The 18,807-nt window shown below is 49.8% G+C and overlaps 2 protein-coding genes across 2 annotated transcripts in view; both read right to left on the minus strand.

The window, feature by feature from the left end:
* Positions 1 to 654: 654 nt before the first annotated feature.
* Positions 655 to 11,402, minus strand: Casq1 (calsequestrin 1). The gene is made up of 11 exons (XM_004858724.4): positions 10,735 to 11,402; positions 8,697 to 8,781; positions 7,554 to 7,654; positions 6,202 to 6,313; positions 5,768 to 5,841; positions 5,284 to 5,414; positions 4,146 to 4,191; positions 3,696 to 3,750; positions 3,383 to 3,483; positions 2,494 to 2,568; positions 655 to 1,297 (listed from the first exon to the last, which is right to left on the minus strand). Exons 1-11 carry the CDS (start codon positions 10,975 to 10,977, stop codon positions 1,157 to 1,159), a joined length of 1,164 nt encoding a protein of 387 aa, XP_004858781.1. The 5' UTR covers positions 10,978 to 11,402; the 3' UTR covers positions 655 to 1,156.
* Positions 11,403 to 14,890: 3,488 nt separating this feature from the next.
* Positions 14,891 to 18,807, minus strand: part of LOC101721060 (sodium/potassium-transporting ATPase subunit alpha-4) — a 40,134-nt gene continuing 36,217 nt past the window's right edge. Inside the window, 4 exon segments of the mRNA XM_087190951.1 lie at positions 14,891 to 15,069; positions 15,352 to 15,443; positions 18,465 to 18,566; positions 18,668 to 18,798. Of these exon segments, the coding sequence (XP_087047077.1) occupies positions 15,041 to 15,069; positions 15,352 to 15,443; positions 18,465 to 18,566; positions 18,668 to 18,798 (354 nt within the window). The 3' untranslated portion in view covers positions 14,891 to 15,040.

The raw sequence follows: 18,807 nt of genomic DNA on the forward strand, positions 1-18,807 counted from the left end.
TCACTTGTTCCTTCTTTTAACTGTCACATTAGGGGAACGTTTTATATGCCAGACCCTGTGAAAATAAAGAAAAATCCTGGATTGCTGCCCTCGAGGGGCACACAGTTTAGTGGGGGGACACAGACATTTAAATGAAGAGCTACAGTAGAATGTGCTGAGTACTGCGATGGTGGCGCACATCAGAAGCGCAGTGGGAACCCAGATGGGGGACCACCTCTGGGAAGGCCCCACTGAGGAAGAATAGTTGGGCCTCAGTCTCGAGGTTCAAATAAGAGCTGCAGGGAGGGTGCTATCAAGCAGCACATAATCACTTAATTACATACTTCTTTGTATTTTTCTTCAACTGTTTAGTGCGCCTGTTTGACTTCTCAGTGTGGCTAATCAGCTGAAGAGCAGGGACCAGGTCTGGCACTCTCTGCCCTTCCAGAGCCCAATAGCAGCCCTGGACAAACGCCATGTGTTCAGAAAAGGCTTATTGACTTAAAGCTGATAAATAATCCTGGCTTCTCTGGGAAAACTGCCTGGAGAGAGCCCCAACCCCCTCCTATCATGGTTCCCTAGCTCATTCCTAACAAGGCACCCACACCTAAAGCTTAGCTCCTCTGCCTACCTCCCTCTTGCCATAGGGGTGAGACTTCATCAACAGACACTTGCTCATGCTGCCCCAGATCTCTTTATTGAGGCCTTGCATTTGACCCAAATACATTAACAAGAAATGGCTGAGATACAGCCCCAAACACAGTACCCTCTCTTCCTCCTGGCCAGGGACAGAACAGTCAGAAGGATTTAGGATTTGAGAGACTGGGGAAGACTACAAAGAAGGAACAGAATAGAGATGACACCCACAGACATGGCAAAGAAGAGAACCACAAGAAAGAAGATGGAGCATGATGGGAGAAACAAGTAACAAATACAGGTAAGTTGCAGGATAAGAACCAAAAGTCAGAGGACAGAGCTGCACTAGTGTCTAGGGAAAAGTAGCTCCTTTCCTCATCACCTGAGGGTGATCAGGATCTCAGCACCCAATATATATAGGCTCCAATAGTCCCTATGGTAAAGAATAACCTAGTGTCCCCAGAGGAACTCAGGGAAAGACAGCGAAGGGAGGAAGGTACATGAAAAGATCAGGTGGGGCTAGAGATGGTTGCCACAGCAACTAATCATCATCATCATTGTCATCATCATCGTCATCCTCTGTGTTGATCTCACCCTCCAGCACATCCTCCAGCCAGTCCTCCAGCTCCTCAGCAGAAGGCAGGTCCTCCTCATCATCCATCTCCATCCATATGCTATCCGCCTAGGGGATGGCACACACGGGGAACCAAAGTTAAGTCCCACCTAGGTCTTTCGACCTGTCCTCTTACTCACTGGGCTCTGTACATCCTCCCTTACATCCTCTATCTTTTATGGCCAGGGAAACCGTCCAGGTGAAAGTCTAGGTTAGAATAGTGACAAGTGGGAATGGACAGAAACGTTGGATTCCCAAAAGACCTCCCTTCAATGTGTTTCCCATGCTCTTGCCATACTGAGCTTTCAGAAACAGACCTTCTGTCATGTCCTTGGTGCAAAACCACTGGTGGCTCTTCATGGTCAACAGAATAAAATCAGTGACTCTTCTGTATTCAGAGCTTTTCATAACCTGCTTCTCTAGTACCAACTTCAGTGATCTCTAGACTCTCAAATCATGAGAAACTACTTGCTTATTCCCAAACCTGATATTCATTTTTATATTGTTCATCATTCAATCTTGTTTTTTTCCTGAGTTTGTAAGTGACTTCTCTTAACTCTCACATGTTGAAATCCCATACACTGTACAATGTCCATTTTAATGCCACATTCTTTTAAACTCATCTGATCCTCTCAAGTAGAAATCATTTTGATTCTGAGCCTTCTGAACATTTTATTTGTATCTTTATTATAAAGTTTATCCAATCCAAACAAGCCAGGCCTGGTGGGGATGGGCTGGGGATGTGGCCCTGTGTGAAGGCCTTGGCTTTCATTTCCAGTACTATTTTTAAAAAGTTTATCCAATCCAAGCTTATAGTTAATGGAATACTTCTCCTCCCAACTAGGCTGATAATTCTATGAAAGCAAAGGCTGTGGCTTATTCAATTCAACTCAATAGTTTTGAAGCATGTACTTGTATGATACATGAGATTTCTGCCCTCCAAAAGCTCCAGGTCTGCTGGAAGAGATAGGATGCATATGTAGTCGTATGGAAGTCATGTTCTCAATGCCAGATGAGCTGGGAGAGTGTCTGAGGGAGGGGATGATTCCAAGACTTCATGGAGGGCAAAGGAAGTAAACGGGGCTTTCAAAGAACAACCAATTCCAATGGATAGGGACGAGGCAATTGCACATCATGACTCTCCCCCTGGGCATGTCTGCTTCTCCTTGGAAGGGTTCAGTTCCTAGTTAGCAGAGGGGAGGAGAGCTAGCTACCCTGAGAAACAGAGTTGGGGTTCCATCGGGGGTTGAAGAAAGGAAACTCACATCAGTAACATTGACGACTCCTATTTGTGGGGCTGACAAGTCGATGTCAAATGTCTTCTCCCAGTATGGAACCAGCTGTGGAGAGATCCAAATATGGCAACGTAATGGAATTTAGGTGTACACAGGTCCAGGAGGGTAAGTGTGAGGGTTCCCAGGGATAAAGAGGGGGACAGCAGGGGCCCGGGGATTTAGCTCAGTGGTTCCAGCGCCTGCCTCGCAAGCTCTAGGTCCCAAATTTGAGCCCCAGTACCAAAAAAAAAAAAAAAAGAGGGGGACAGCATAGGGGACAGTTCCGGCAGTAGGGCCTGAAAGGAGTAGCTAAGAGCTAAGCAGTGGAAGAATGGGAATCCCACAGGGAAAGTCTCAGGAGGCTCAGCTGGGCACAAGCCCCTCCTTCCTGAGGAGAAGGAGATAGGAAACCCCTACTCTGATCCTGGATCTGCTGCACATTGAATTTAGGAGTTTGGGCAAATCCCTGCTCTCTGGCAAATTCCTGCATCTCTAGGCTAAGGTAGACGTACCAGCGTTCCCCACATTTCTGTGTGTTCATTCAGTTATTCAACAATCAGTGGGTCCTAGGTGTTGGATTTGGCTGAGAACCAAACTATCCCCTAAGACACAGAATCTCTGCTATGATTCTGTGAGTGGGTAGGAGTCATGTCTAGCCTCTGCTCTGGGAATTATGTATGATGTCCCATATGACTCACTTCCCACCCTCCTTCCCTGTGCTTAGGTTGCCCTCCATGCCCACAGTGCCTTTGAGTGTGCAACAGGAAAAGCTCCCAAGTCCCCCTGATGAGAGATGGGAATAGGAACTCTGAAACCCAGCCTCCACTCAGAAGGTGCCACAGTCCAAGGTCCTGAGCAATGCCCGAGCAGGGCCTCTTACCAGAGGGAAGTCATCAGGGTCGATCCAGATAATGCTGAGATCAGGGTTGTCAGTGTTATCTTGGGCCACAGATTTGAGAGTCTCTAAAAACTCGTAGCCATCTTGGAAGAAACAAAAGTATGAAGTGAGGTTGAAAGAGAACAAAGGGACACCAGGGATAGGAGTCCAGATCTGCTTTCCCACCTCCCGTACCTCCACGTGTGTAGCCCCAGGCTGCTTGTAAATTCCCAGAAATGCTTCCCACGTGAAGCCTGAGTTCCAACAAACAAGCCACCCTGCCTTCCCTCAGGCTGATCCAGTATTCCTGCCTTACCGGGATCAGCTTCCTCAGCAAAGGCCACGATGTGGATTCCATCCAGATCGTCCTCCTGTGGGGGTGACAGGGAGAGCAGGGTGGGGGTTGGGAAAGAGATCTCTCTGCTCTCACTGAGGCTGTAGAGCCCAGGCAGACCCTCGGTGTTCCTTTAGCCCGGATAGTGGAAAGCCAGCTTCTGGTCCAGGAGTGGTCTCCACAGAGACCCTTTCAGCTTAGGACCCCCACGCCTCCTCTGGAGATCCCTTTGCCCCAGAGCCCAGGACTCCACCCTTGTCATTTCCATCCACTCGTGTCTGTCTCCACACGTGTTCTTTGGAACAGACAACCTTCCCCTTTGCTGGTGCACTGTTCTTTCTACAGGTGGGCGCGAGGAGTCTCAGGATGGACTGTTTGTAGGACTCCACTTCAGCCACCCTGCTCCCTGAGGGCCTGGCCAGGGGCACTCACCCAGGTCTCATACATACTTTCAGGCTTCAGTTTCCTCAGAGTTGATCTAGAAGAGGCAGACAGAGCCCTACTCAGTGGATGAGAAGGACATCTCCCTCCAGAGGGTCCCCACAGCAGGGCAGCCTCTGGGTCAGCCCCAGGGCACAGACAGCTTATAGCCCAGAACAAAGCCATCTAGCAAAGCTTAAGCTCTGGGCACCAAGCCTAGATCACTGCAGGGTTAAAATGGGGGGTGGGGGGTGGAGGGTGGCAAGGGCTGGAAGAGAGACCTTTGGGAAAAAGGTAAGAACTGAATGAACATCAGGGTATTCATTCATTCATTCATTCATCCATTCATTCAAGAACACTGAGGGCCTGATATGTTCTTAGCATTGAGCAGGTGCTGGGTAGAGCTGACCCAGGTAAACATGCTCCTGCCCTGATGAAGGGGGCACAGTCTAGTGGGAGACAGCAAGTGGTATTTACACTGATGAGTGGGTATCTCCCGCTGTGGAGCAGGGTGAAGGAGGAGAACCCTGTGAGTACAGGGCAGGGTTTCCCAACCTCAGCGCCACAGACCATTTTGGGCAGGGTAGTTTTCTGTTGGGAGAGGTTGCCCTGCGCACTGATGTTTAGCTGGCCTCCAGCCACAAAAACCACCAAAAATATTTGCAGATATGCCAAATATCCCCTGGAGGGCAAAACCTTTCCCCTACTTCCTGCTCCTCCACCTCCCCTGAGAACCACTGATAGAGAGTAGTGTACGGGCAAGAACATGGGACAAGGCATGGCTAAAGTCCTCGTTCTGATCCATGGGGGGGGGGGTTCTATCTCTGAGATTGTTAAAAAAAGATTAAATATAACAATAGAGTTACTTTGCAGGTCCTAGCTGGCCAGAGGCACTCAACACTCATGTGTTGACAAAGGTTATTTAAGTCACAGTCAACATCACAGTGAACTACACATTTACAGAGGACCTTCTCTATGTAAGGTGCAATGCTAAGCACTGAGGCGCAAAATCCAGGGTGTGGATAAGCACTGGCCCGGGCAAGAAGAGACCAGCTTCCTAGTTAGCTGAAGTTCCCCAGCCCACCTCCAAAATGAGTGTTCTAGGCCCATGGGGAGCCTATCCTGCTCGGAGAGGTGCTCCGGGCCCCACCTCCTGTGCTCCTCCACGAAGTTGACAATCTCCTCTTCACTGTTGGGTTTGTCTGGGATGGTCACAGGCTCTTCCATGAAGGCCTCATAGAAATCGATCTCATTCAGCTTCAGGGTCAGCTTCTTTGCCACCTTTAGGGCAGGAAATAAGAGATGAATAGAGCAGGAGGCACAGAGTCAAAGTGAAAAGCAGTTATTTTAGGAGAGCAAACATTCGGAAGGGAATCAGAAAATGTGGGTCCTTGTCACTGCCACTGTGACAATGGATGTATGTCTTAACTTCTCTGGGCTTCAGTTTAACATGAGAGGGTGGGCTAGGTAGTATAAAGCCCCTCTTTAGCTCTAAAATCTATAGGGTAGAAGAAGCTGGTTGGGGGGGGGGATGTGAGCATGTAGCATGGGACCAGGCCCCAGTGAATTCTGGGAGGGGCCAGAGGGCAGCTTAAGGGTGTAGGGAGACCCAATTTGGCTACAGGGAGGAGAACCTTGCTGTCAAAGGTGGCGAAGAAGGGGATGTAGGGATGAAACTCTTCGGCTGCATCTTCATAGGCTTTGTAATCTGAGGGAAGAAAGTAGAGTCAGTCTCTAAGAATGAGGGTCTGCCTAGGAATCAATCCTGCTCAGGTCTGTCCCCAGCTCTTCTTTGGTGGGTGGGATTCATTCTGAGATCCACCCCCTCTAGTCATCTGAGAGTGGGGTAAAATACCCTAGGGCTGTAACGGGAGAGGTAGAACGCTGGAAGTGCTTGTCTGGGAAACCCCTCTACCAAGTTCAGGGAAATTAGAGCAGAAGATGGAGCTACAATGCAGGAGAAATAAGGGGGCAAAGATGTGAAGCTGGTGGCAGAGGTGGGCAGGCAGAAGGACAAGTGAGGTGGGAATCCAGGGAGGGGAGAAGTGGGGGTCTCAGGGTTACCCACGCTCTGAGTCTTTGTTCTTGAAGTAGCCAATGAGTTTGATCTCATCCTCGACATTCTCAAATGCCTGAAGCTCTTTTTCACCCTCAATTAATTCCACAGGGTCTTCTAGGACCTTGAAGAGCAGGGACATTGAAGGCAGCAAATGTTTCTGTCCTAATAGTAGGACATGGACAGAGCAGGAACTAGGGCAGTGGTGGCAAACCTATGGCATGCGTAGGCTGGCTGCAGGGTGTTTGTTATCACTGAAAACTCTAAAAGGTTCACCCTCACTGACCTAGGGAGAAGGTCAGAGCTGGAAGAGGGGTTAGATTTTTTTTTTTTTTTTGGTACCAGGGATCGAACTCCGGTCCTTGAGCTTGCACAGCAGGCGTCGAAACCACTGAGCTAAATCCCCGGCCCAAAGAGGGGTTAGATGTTGACAGAAAGGGGAGGTGGTGACCTTAGTATGTGGTATGTGTGGTGTGTGATGTTTATGTTGGGTGTTGTGTCTGGTTTGTGTGCTTCATGTGATGTGTGTGTTCTGAATGTATGTGTCTGGTTTGAGTGTATGTCTAGTGAGTGTGGTATACAAAGTGTGATTAAAAAATACAGTGAATCAGGCCAGGGATTTAGCTCAGTCGTTTTGCTGCCTGCTGCGCAAGTGCAAGGACCTGAGTTTGATCCCCAGTACAAAAAAAAATACAGTGAATTAAATTTTAAAAGTTTATTACAGTAAAAGACACATTGGCAATAATCCCCCTCACCATATTCCCTCTTGCTTTGAACACACTTATTCCATCCTTCTTGCTACTTTCTGAAGCAGTTCTGGGAGTTTTCTTTCATGTCTTTAGTTGTGCCGTTGTGGCTGCCTTAATTTCTGAATTGATTCAAAATGTTTACCTTTCACAGTCATCCTGATTTTAGGAAACACCCATAAATCACACAGTGCCAGATCCGGCAAATAAGGTGGATGATGACACACCGATGTTTTGCTAGCCTGTATTTCCATTGGATGACGCACAGCAGCAGCATTCACCATATTTTTGATCACACCTCATAAAGACACTCACAAAAGAAGACTTCCAGAACTGCTTCAGAAAGTGGCAGGAATGATGAGATGATGTGTTCAAAGCAAGGGGAAGTATTTTGAGGGAGATTAATAGCAAAATGTCTTTTACCGTACTAAATATTTAAAACAAATATTCACTGTATATTTCGATCAGGCTGTGGATGTGTGCATGGTGTGTATCATGCGTGGTGTGTGGTGTGTGGTATGTGGTGTGTGTGTGTAGGGGGAATAAGGTTGGGGCTAGTAGGGATGAGGAGCAGTGGTGTCTTTAAAGCAAGGCAGTCAAGTCTAGGGAAATGCTCACATCCAGCAGAAACTCCACCAGGGTGTCTGCAGAGAGCTCGCCGTCATACTCAATGACTTCATCCCCCTTGAACACATAAATGCTGTCCTCTTCAGTTAGTCCTAGAGAGGGAGTGGGAGGTGAACCATGACCCCAACCCTCCCACGGATCCAAGTCTAACTCCTAGGTCACAGCCCACTGCATGATCCCACAGGACCCCACTTCTCCCTTTCCCCACCTCGACTTCCTCCACTGTCCATTAGCCCTACACCTGCTGTCCATGCCCCGATGTAGCTAGGAGGCTGGACTGGTGGCAGAGGATCTCTAGGGAGAAGCTGAGGCAGAGGGGTCAGCTAGGGTTTGAGGAGAGGAAATAGGGAGTTAATTATTCCAGCAGTATTGCTTCCTTTCTCTGCCTGCCGTCACCAGAGACATATATTCCTGCTATCTCCTCTGAGAACTCTGATAGCTGATTTTCGGTCCTGTCCTTTAACTCTGCCTTTACTGACCAAATGACTTCACTGTTACTAACCACCCCTCCCCCATCCACATCCGGAACGCGGTCTCGAACCTGTGCTGCCCCCTGGTGGTCGGGGCTGTGACACCCGGCCGAGGCTCAGGAGGGGGAGGAACAAGGGAGGCGTTCCCGAGGGCCTCTCCTCCAGACCCGGTTACATTCCCGGCTCTTCTCTCCAGCGTCTAGCCATGTTGTTTAGGTAAGTTTAAAAAATGCCACCCCGGGCCGGAGATTTAGCTCAGTGGCACCACACCTGCCTTGCAAGTGCAGGGTCCTGAGTTCGATTTGCGGTACCAAAAAAAAAAAAAAAGCCACCTCATCTCGTGCTAGAATTTGAACTTGGCACTTGGCTCTTTTTTTCTTTTGGTACTGGGGATCGAACTCGGAACCTTGCGCTTTCGAGGCAGGCACCGGACCCACTGAGCTAAATCCCAGGCCCTGAACGTGACTCTTATAAGGAATAGAGCAGAGGCTAGGACTTCCACCCACTACCCTCCCGATCTCAGTATTTTCTTTCCCTCTTCTTTTCAGCAGACGTGGCGGAAGAGTCCCTCAGATCACAGGGCAGCCCCCAATTCTTCCAATTCTTCCACCAAGGCCTCCCGTCTCCCAGGCCCTCCCCCTTGCTCCTCCCTCCTCTCCCTTACCTAGTTTCTTGGCCACAGCTGCGTCCTTCTCAGAGTCCACCAGCCCGAAGCCAACACCCTTGTCTTCTAGGACTTGGGCTGCTAACTGGAAGGAGGGGTTGGGGTTAAAATTGGCCCCTGAAATTCTTATTAACCCTTCTTCCTCACTTCCAGCTTTCGGGTTGGGTCAACTAGGGTGTCGGAAACCTAAGAGTTGACCTTGACCCTATGCTAAGATTCAGAATATCCCTAAACAATTCCCCACAATTCTACCTGTTTTGTCTTCGGTTCAACTTTAAATTCATGAATATTTTTGCTTAATTGTAGCATGCTTTTTTGTTTTGTTTTTCAGTAATGAGGATGGAGCCCAGGGCCTCAGGCATAGTAGGCAAGAGTTTTGCCACTGAGCTCTGTAGCATGTCTTTTGTTTGGTGTTTTGTTTTGAGACAGGGTCTCTCTTTGTATTTCTGGCCGTGAACTGACTATGTAGCTCAGGCTGACCTGGAACTCATGGTGATCAGTCCTCCTGCCTCAGCTTCCTGAGTACTGGGATTACAGGCGTGTACCACCTGTTAGTGTGCTACTAATTTGAGCTTTAAGGCACTGGGCTTGAATTCTCCGGGTCCTGAGGGGTGTTGAAGAGTCTGGCTTCAGAGTGACTGAGGGGACTTCCCTCCAGAAGGGTTCATCCACGTATTCTACCTTGGTCAAAGGCCTAGCTGGAGTAAGGGTGATGTCAGAATCCCTGGGGTTCTTCTGAGTGACTCTCAGTGCAAGAATTTTACAGGGCAGGGCTGAAGGGTCTGATCGCATTGCTGAGGAGTAGGGAATGCCAGAGGCTGAGAGTAGAGAGGAGAGATCATCGCTTGTCATCCCTGGCGGGAGCAAGACAAACAAACCAGAGAGCTCTCCTCTTCCAGGCCCAGCTTCCCACTGACATTGTATTTCAGCTAGTCCTTAGGCTGTGGACAGTCATATCCTGAAGCCCCTGCTCCCATAAGTCTCTCCCAGCTCAGCATTCAACACGGATTCATTCTGCCATGGACACAGCCTCCAGCTTTACCACACCCAACCCTCGGGCACCACGATTCTTAGGGGGATGGGGAGGGGAGGAGGATGGCAGGTGGATGGCTGAGGATACTGTGGACTCAGGATAAAAATACTTGGCTCATTAATCAGATGTGGGTTCCAGTGCCGGGCAGGGACACAGAAAGGAGAGCCTGTGGTCCTGGTCTCTCACCTTGAAATGCTCCAAGCTCTGGATGAGCTGGGGCCTAGCTGCACTACCAAGCTCAAGAAGGGGCTAAGGGAACTCGTACAGGGAAACGCAAGCATATCCTGGCTCTGAGAGGACATAATCATCCTCTTTGATTTAGACCTGAAGTCAGATTGGGGGTGAAGAGTCCCCTCCTACAAAGAGAAAGTGGGGAAGGCATTCAGAATCCTCTTTCAGCTGTAAAACATTTCCAGTGAAGGCATCCAGCTTGATCCAATAGGGACAAATGGGGAGTTAGAGAGCAAGGAGGGAGAAAGAGGGGCTAGGAGGCCAGTGAGAGGCATGGAGGTCTCAAGGAGATATGCAAACATTTAGCCATTAAGTGACTGGCAAAGAAGACATTGATAACATTTACATTTAGGATCAGTTTAGACCTCATTGGAGTACAGCCCTTACATATGTGGTGCAGGAATGTGCTTTTCTAGGAGAGTAAATGTGGAAAGGGAGTGCAGTACACAGGACTGCGTGGCAGTTCTCCCCTGGCCCTCCAGTCCCTGCCTCTCCCTTTTCTACCCTCCTTCCTAGCCAAATCTAGTGAGTACCATCAGCTTCCTACAGCATGGAGAGGTAATTGCCTGGCTGCACCCCCTCTACAGTTACCTAACGTTGGGTTCCCGAGTCTAAGGTCCCATACTAGTTGTGTGCTGTTGGTCAGCACAGAGGTCCTGCCACACTGCCCTCAGCCCGAGATCCCACCCTTAATGATCTTATATGAGATGTAAGATGGGGGTCAAAGAGAGGGCTGAGCATGCATGGCAGGCCTGCAGCCCCCCACTCACTCACCTCTAGGATCAGCTCCTCCATCTCAAATTGTCTCTGTGAGGCCTTGTCATCCTCGGGGGGTTCATGGTAGAGGAGTGCCAGCACCTCATACTTCTTGAACACATTCTTGTAGTTCTTTGCGTTGACATTGATCACACGGTCGACACCATCATACTCAGGGAAGTCCAGCCCTTCCTCCCCCTGGACCCCTGACTTGAGTGTCCCTAGCACCAGCAGGAACAGCAGCACTGCTCTGGCCCCCATCCTGTCTGCAGCGTGCACGGAGGTAGTGGGATCTGGGAGGGCTCCCCTGATCCAGAGGAGGGGAGCTGGGATAGGGAGGGGCCCCTGGATGCTGAATCCGGAGTGAGGGGCTCCAGGTGGGGGTGGGGTGGGGAGTGGCCCAGAGCAGTGGACAGAAGACACTGCTGGGTCCCAGAGAAACCACCGAGAGAGCCAAGAGAAAGAGGGTCAGGAGGAGGAATAGGAGCAGGGGGCGGGGAGAGAACTGGAGCTGCCCCCTGAAATTGGCATTGCTCGGTCCCCACCTGGTCCTGTCTAAATATGTCTCTGTGGTTGGCAGGAGAGACGGATAACCTTCTGAGGCCAGGACAGCTCCATGAGGGCCAGAAAGGTCCCACCTCCTACACCTCTCCCCCAGGCTCCCAGCCGCTCCTTCCTCCCCTCCCCCAATGTCCAGGGCTCCTCAGCCCTTGTCCCCCGTGCTGGCCCAAGAGCTCATCGCCATATTAAGGAAAAGGGAGAGGCGAGGGATCTAAAAATAAGACCAGATGAGTCGGAGGTAAGTGAAGCTGGGGCTGGGGGAGGGGAGGTGTAGGGGTAACTGGGAATCACTGAGGATATGCAGGGCAAGAGTAGCGGGAAGAAATGCAGATGGAAAGGAGGAAGTATCACCCCGCATCAGAGCCGAAATTGATTGTTTAAGTCCAACAGGAAATGAAGGTGGTGTTGTCTCCCTGTCCTAAAATCTGGGACTCTTTTGTAGTGAAGTCTGTTTCTTTGATCCTGGGGGCAATAAAAGGGCATTCCAGGGTGCAGGACAGAGACCCCCTGCGGTTCCCTTTAAAGAACCAGGACCAAGGATGAGATCATTCTCTGAATAAAAGATGGAGCCAGAGTCCAAGACTGGCCACCTGGCTTGGCTCCAGCCAGTTTCCTTTGCTTCACTCAACACTCCTAACCCAGGAATGCAGGGGAGGACAGGGCCGGCCCACATTCCATCCTGTGGGGATGGATGCAGATTTGGGGTTCCTGTGCCCATAAGGTCCACCGTGAGGAAGGGAATGTCACTTGGCTGCCACTTCCTGCATGTACTGTCTACCCTGCCCCTGCGGGACGAGGTTTTCTAGGGCACAGCGGGAAGGGAGGATTCCCCAGGCTGTGTGTGATTCCAAAGACAGCTAACAGTTACTATTTATTCCTATGTCTTTGACAGGACAAAAAGGATCAGGTATAAAAAGTAGGGGTGAAAAAGAATACGAGGAAAATACAAAGAGGTGGGCCCTGTGCCCTGAACCAAGGCTGTCGATGAATTCTGCACACCCAACACCCAAAGCAGAGCTGGGCATAGGGCTGTAACTGCTGGATCTCAGCTTGTAGATGAGAACCGAGTGGATGAGTTCCACTCTGGACCCTTTTCATGGCTTTCCAAGCCTCTTAGCATGCACTGGTAAACTGAGGCATGAGGGAGCCCACAGAGACACACAAGATGAAAGTCTCTCTCCTTGGGGAGGCAGTGTTTATTTTGCATCCAGGCAGGGGCATGGGACATGAAATTATGTTAGCAGAATAACTTTCCCCCCTCCCATGGGGCAGACCTTACACAACTAAGTAAGGAAAGCTGCAAAAAATCTCCCGAGCACGGCAGGAGTGGATCCAAGAGGGACAGCTGTCACCGTAGTAGGAGAGGCCCAAGCCGGGCCGAGCATGGCACATTAGAGCTGAAGGATCCCATCCCCTGATCTCCCGGGAGGGTGGCTGGGGTGCCAGAGCCCACAGCCTGAGCCAAGAGAGGCCTGCCCAGAATAATGCCCCAAATGATGACTGGCCCGTTTCTCCCTTCTGCGGCTTCTGGGTTAGGGCAGACGTTGGGGCTGGGGCGCAGACACTGGAATGTTAGACTTGTTCCACCATGAGCTGGTACCCCGAGTGTGTGAGGTGGGGCTCGTGGTCATCCCCACCCCTTCCATCTCCTTAACCTCTTCTGCAGCCGCAGCTCCCCCTGGCTGGCCTTTCTGGCTCTAGGTCCACTCTCCTCCTTTCCAACTCCTGCACCCGCTCCCCTCCTCTCTCTGAGGCTTTGCTTTCTACTTTCTGCTCCATCCCTTTCCCTCTAGGCCACTGCCTTCAGGCCCTTGCGTTTAACAGGCTTCAGCCACTGGTATCAAATGACCCTGAGTTGGGGCCTCAGTATTTTTAACCCACCAGACACCCAAAGCTCCTGCTGCGGAAATCCGAGGAGGAGCTGGCCTCTGTGTGCTCCCCTCCCCACCCCACTTGCACACCTCCTGGCCCCTCTGTCTTCCAGGGTCTGGTTCAGCCATGTCAGCAGCAGGGAAGGACCCTAGAGTGATACAGCCTTGTCCCCGGGAGACCTTGTGCTGTGGGACATAGGGAGATGGGAGAGAGACAGACCTCCAGGAAAGGGTGTAGTACAGGGGAAAGAGAGGCCGGCTCTACCTGCTGGTGGATGGCCGTCCTTGCTGGTCTCATCTTCCGGACCAGCCCATGGCCCTTCTTCCCCTCATCTTGTGCTTGGTTTTCGTTTTGTATTTGTGTTTTGGTCCAGCCCTCAGTGTGACTGGTCTGCAAAGAGGTGAAGAGCACAAGTTCTGGATTCAGTCAGACCGTGGTTTCCTCATCTGTGAAATAGGATGGTGTGGTAAGAATACATGTGTGAGAGTTCACTGATGGTGCCCCGTGCGCAGCACGCACTTAATACTTGTGCTGTGTCTCTGGTGACAGTTGATGGTGTCCCTCCAGCTCTCCTGAGCATTTCTCACATTCTGTATACAACCCACTACTCTGGAAGATAACTGAGAATGAACTGAGCCATGGGGCAGAGTGGAGGGGCTCAGTGAGCAGGTGTGGGAGGGAGGGAGGAGGGCGTGAGCGGAGGAGAGGCTCCCTGGGACTTTAGCCTCACCAGGGCAGGGCAGCACCAGGCTCACCTGGGGTAGCTCAGTGCAGAGTGCTTGCCTGGAATCTGTGCAGCCTGTGTTTTAAGACTACACCAGAGAGTCAGGCCGAGGGTTGGGGTGACATTGAGATACCCCAGTGACAGGGTCAGAGGGCAGGGCCATCACTGCCTCAGAGGAGGGACCTTCCCCGCCGTGTGACTGTTCCCCTCATTTAACCTCTGTGGACCTGAGGTTCTTCAATGCTCAGGCCTCTTCCAGCTTCCACTCCAGCTCTGCTCTGGTGCTGGCCAAGGAGGTCCAAATCAGGGGCTGGATGAGACGGCCTCACCAACCTGGGTGTGGGTCTGAGTGGTCCAGCTGCTCCTCCCTCACCACACTCTTCCAATTTTCTGATCCCAACTGCGCTTTTTAAAATTTTTTTTTTTTTTTAGGCTTTTTGAGACAGAGTCTCATTAGACAGTTCAGGGCGGGATCGAACTCATGGCAATCCTCCTGCCTCAGCCTCCTGAGTGCTGGGATTACAGGCGTGTGCCACCATGCCCCGCCTCAACTGTACTTTTGAATTTTTTTTTTTTTTTTTGGAGACATGGTCTCGTTTTGTAGTTCAGGCTGCCCCTAAACTCACTATGTAGCCCAGGCTGGCCTCGAGCTCACAGTGACCCTCCTGGCTCAGCCTCCCAAGTCCTGGGATTACAGGCGTGCACACCCCCTCCCCCAGCTGCAGTTGTACTTTTGGAGCAGGCATCCGTCCCTTGCTCTTGAAGAGAACAAGAATAACATTAAGATGGGGGAGACCCTTCTGGGGCAAGGATGCTTGATTCTGATCCTCTTCCATCCTCCCTTGCCTGGTTACTAGGAAGATATCAAGATCCCGCTCCTCAAAAATCAGATGTGACACATTCAGCCAGGTGAAGGCTGTTCCAAACATTTACTCTCTTAACTGGCTACTGGATTCAACAGGACCATGCCCCTCCCTGCTAGGCTTCCCCTCACCCACCCCATTACCCTGTGACGCCCTCAGCCCAGCCTCAGGATTGCCAGTCTTCTCTTATCCGGGGCTGTTCAACCAGTGTCTCTGCCCCCAACTCATATGCTCTCTCAGATGTTATGTGAACTTGTAGTCCAGGCTCTCGTGACACCTGTCATTCGGAGCTCCTCTGTTGAGGTTAGTAGTACGTCTCCCTCTCCAGCCAGCCTGTGGAAGAGCAGAGACCAGAGTGAGGTGGGAGAAGGCTGCAGGGGAGGCACCAAGGGCAACTTAGCAGGATGGAGAGGAAGCTGGAGGCCTGTGGTCTGGAGCATGGCACTGAGCACTGGAGTAGCGGGGTGGTGGGGTTGAGGAGAGAGCTGGGCCTGGGCACAGAAAGGGCGGGCAGTGAGGTGGGGGTGAAGCTTGTGGGTGAGCAGGGATCAGGCAAGATGGGAGAGCTCGTCATGGGGCTGGGGCCACTCTGAGCAGGGTCCAGGGGAGCCTCACTGTCAGGTCGTTTACGGATGATTAGTTTTCTGACTTGATCGTAGATGAAGATAACAATGCTGTAGGGAATGGCGCAGAGCCACCAGGTTACCCTGCAGAGAGTAAGAGTTGGTCAGTGTGGCAGATGATATGGAGGCAGGAGAAGGGCGGGCACAGCAAACTGCCCAGGAATATTATGTCTCATTATTGTGTCCGCTCTGTGCCCAAGATCGTGACACGTACTAGAGACTGAGGCGAGGTACAGCCAATCCCTCCCTTTGAGGAGGTTGGAACCTTGCTGAGGGTCGGGTGCAGAGGAGAGAATGGAAACACTGAGGATAACATGGTAAGTGTCACATTCAGAGGTTCATGCAGGGTTCCTAGAGTTTATCTTCCGATGTCCACAGTTGCTGCGGGAGATGCCCTTTGCTTTCTGTGTATCCTAAGCCTTGCACCTCCAGAGCAGGATGGCTCAATCTGAGATGCCCCTAGACATCTAGCATGGGATATTTATACACATCTCACAACAAAAGCCTAGAAGTTGAGCAAGACAAGGTACTGGACAGAATTTCTTATATTCTTCCAAAATTGCAAAACATGGGGGCATTTTTTTTCTTCCTGAGTCCCTTTCTATAATTAGATACAAGAAAGATGGATTCTGGAGAAGGGCTGAATCAGGACCACAGTTGTTCCATTGGGTGACAAAGAGAAGAGATGGCCTAAACCAATGGCACCCAAATGAAATACAATGTCAGCCACGTCTGGAGTTTAATGATTTCTGGCCAGGTGTGATGGCATATGCCTATAATTCTAGCAGGTAGGGGGCTGAGGCAGAAAGATTGCCTCAAGTTCGAGGGCAGCCTTGACTACATAGTGAGTTCAAGCCCAGCTTGAACTACATAACAAAAAAAAAAAGTTTCTAATAGCTATCTTAAAATAAATAAAAATAAACTGGTGAAATTAATCTTAATAATTTTACTTGACTTAATTAAAGTATATCACTTCAATGTATGTAATCAGTATAAACATTATTGATGAATATAGCTTACACCCTTCCCTCCATCCTAAGTCTTGGAAATCTGATAGGTATCTTATACTGATGGCACATTTCAACCCAGCTACTGAATTTTTAAGAGTTAAGAGAAAATGTGCTCCAACCAAAACAGTAAAGTTGTATTTAATAGGGAAATAGTTAATACTGTTTTACTTTTTAAGCTTTAAGTGAATGAAAATTAAAATAATAAATTTAGTTCTTCAGGCTCACTGGCCATATTTCAGGGGCTCAGTGGTCACGTAGGAGAATGGCTTCCATATTGGACAGTGCAAGCCTGAGCCATCTTTCGTTCTTCACACAGGCACACTGCAGGTACGGACTCTGACAGACAAATAGACACTCTTCCACTGGACAGTGGGGATGGCCACTCTGCCTCTGGGTTAGGTATTGGCAAAATAAAAATGGCTCCATGATAGCCTTTGACCTCCAGCAGCTCAGGGGGATCAGAGAAAAGAGGGTAAATGCACACACAAAATAAAGAATCACAGGATGAGGTGCTGAGCACCATAGTCAAGGTATATAGAAGAGTGGACAGATAGTGGTCACTGCATCTGCCATTACTTCTTTATGTACATTAATGCAACAAGAATAAAGCTGCTGTTAACAAGGGCTGGGGATTTAGCTCAGAGGTTCCACCACCTGCCTTGCAAGCACAAGGTCCTGAGTTTGATCCCCCGGTACCAAAAAAAAAAAAAAAAGTACCAATAAAGCTGCTATTAACAAAGTATCCACCATGAGCCCCACACACCCATTTCTATGTTTAATTCTTCTCAACACTCTGCCAGGTGAGTTTTGTTTGTTTTGTTTTGTTGGGTGTTTTTGTTTCTGTTTCTGGTTTATTCTGAGGGGTGCTGAGGACCAAACCCTTGGAGCTTACCAATGGTAGGCATGTGTTGTACTATTGAGCTACATCCCCAGCCCTGGAAGGTGTGTGTATTATTGAAACTACAGATGAAGCAGAGGCTCAGAAAAGCTGCCTACTTCTCCAAGGTCACAGAATAGCCTAAAGTAGAGATTTAAACTTGGCCTTGAGGGCTGGGGATTTAGCTCAGTGGTTCTGCCGCCTGCCTCCCAAACGCAAGGACCTGAGTTTGATCCCTGGTACTAAAAAAAAACCCCAAAATCAAACAAACTTGGTCTTTTCAGTATCTAAGGCCAATGCCATTGTCTCCTGTTAAACATTAATTGAGCACCCACCTTGTAAAAAGCTTGTGTAAAACACTGCAGGGGATGGAAAGGCGAGTAAAGCAATGTAAATGCACAGTAAATGAGTTGGAAGAATACACACTAAATCATTAACAGAGGCTGTCTGTGCAGGGTGTGCAAATGGGGCTGGGCATGGAATGGTGTTTCTGCCTTTTGTGTAGATTTAAAAATTTTGAAAGATCACAAGCTTATCTTTTTAAAATTTTTTTTTTTACAAGCTTATCTTTAACAGATTGTTTCAGTACCGGGGATCAAACTCAGGACCTTGAACTTGCAAGGCAGGCACAGTGCCACCAAGCTACATCCCTGGCCCTGACCGCAAGCATATCTCATGTTAGAACAGAATAGCTGGGTGCAGTCGTGCATGTCTGTAATCCCAACACTTGAGAGGCTGAAGCAGGGGGATTGTGAGTTTGAGTCTGGCCTGGGTTGTATAGCGAGGTCATGTGTCAAAAAACCAAACCAATCCAAAACCAAAATGAAAACAACATGACAAAATCCTAGGAGTTGAACAAGACAAGGCACCAGACAGAATTTCAGTGTGTTCATTCACACATATACATATCAAAACATATTGGCCTAACTACAGTGGAATTAGCTAAGCTTAGATTAGGCTATTTTTATGGTTACTTCAGCTTTACATAGTATGTATCCTTGCACAGCTACACCACCTGTCACCCTAAAGAAAGCTGCCTCTCTGTTAAACACTGGTGGGCAGCTAGATGTGCACGTCTGATACCTATGATCACTTGACACAGTCTTGCCTACCCCCCTAAAGGAGCTCTGTTTCCTGGATGCAGCCCCCCCCCCATCCAGGCGGCCCCTGGCTGTGCCTGGAGACTTACCTGCTGCCTGCTGCCATCCTTTCCCTTACCTGAGTGGGTACATTTGCAGGGCCACGCCCATGCCCGGTGTGTAGGATAGAAAAACCGCCAGTAATGTCTCTTCCAGGAGCCCAAATATTAGGACCTTGTTTCTGGGAAGAAACATTTATGAGTGTGATTGAGATGAGGAAAAGGCATGGGGGAATTGCTGGTCTCGCTGCAGAGAGTGATGGGGCCTTTTGGTGGTGCTCACTTCATGCCCTGCTGGAAGACAGAGTTGCGGCGGGTCTTGCAGATGATGAGGTCAGCCCACTGCACCACCACGATGCTGACAAAGAAGGCTGTGTGGCACGTGAACTCCACCACCTTCCGCTGCTGGTAGGTCTGGGGAGG

The sequence above is a fragment of the Heterocephalus glaber genome, unplaced genomic scaffold, assembly GCF_053883595.1.
Source record: "Heterocephalus glaber isolate CG9 unplaced genomic scaffold, H.glaber_assembly_v1.0 deba00001561, whole genome shotgun sequence".
NCBI lineage: Eukaryota > Metazoa > Chordata > Mammalia > Rodentia > Bathyergidae > Heterocephalus > Heterocephalus glaber.

Bases quoted from the DNA above. Each gene is read 5' to 3' on its own strand.
- Casq1 (XM_004858724.4), bottom strand. From the start codon at position 10,977: ATGGGGGCCAGAGCAGTGCTGCTGTTCCTGCTGGTGCTAGGGACACTC. The intron at 5,842-6,201 runs GTGGGTAACCCT...TTCTTCCCTCAG, and splicing joins CAAGAACAAAGACTCAGAGC to ATTACAAAGCCTATGAAGAT. The intron at 3,751-4,145 runs GTGAGTGCCCCT...TCACCCCCACAG, and splicing joins AAAGTATGTATGAGACCTGG to GAGGACGATCTGGATGGAAT.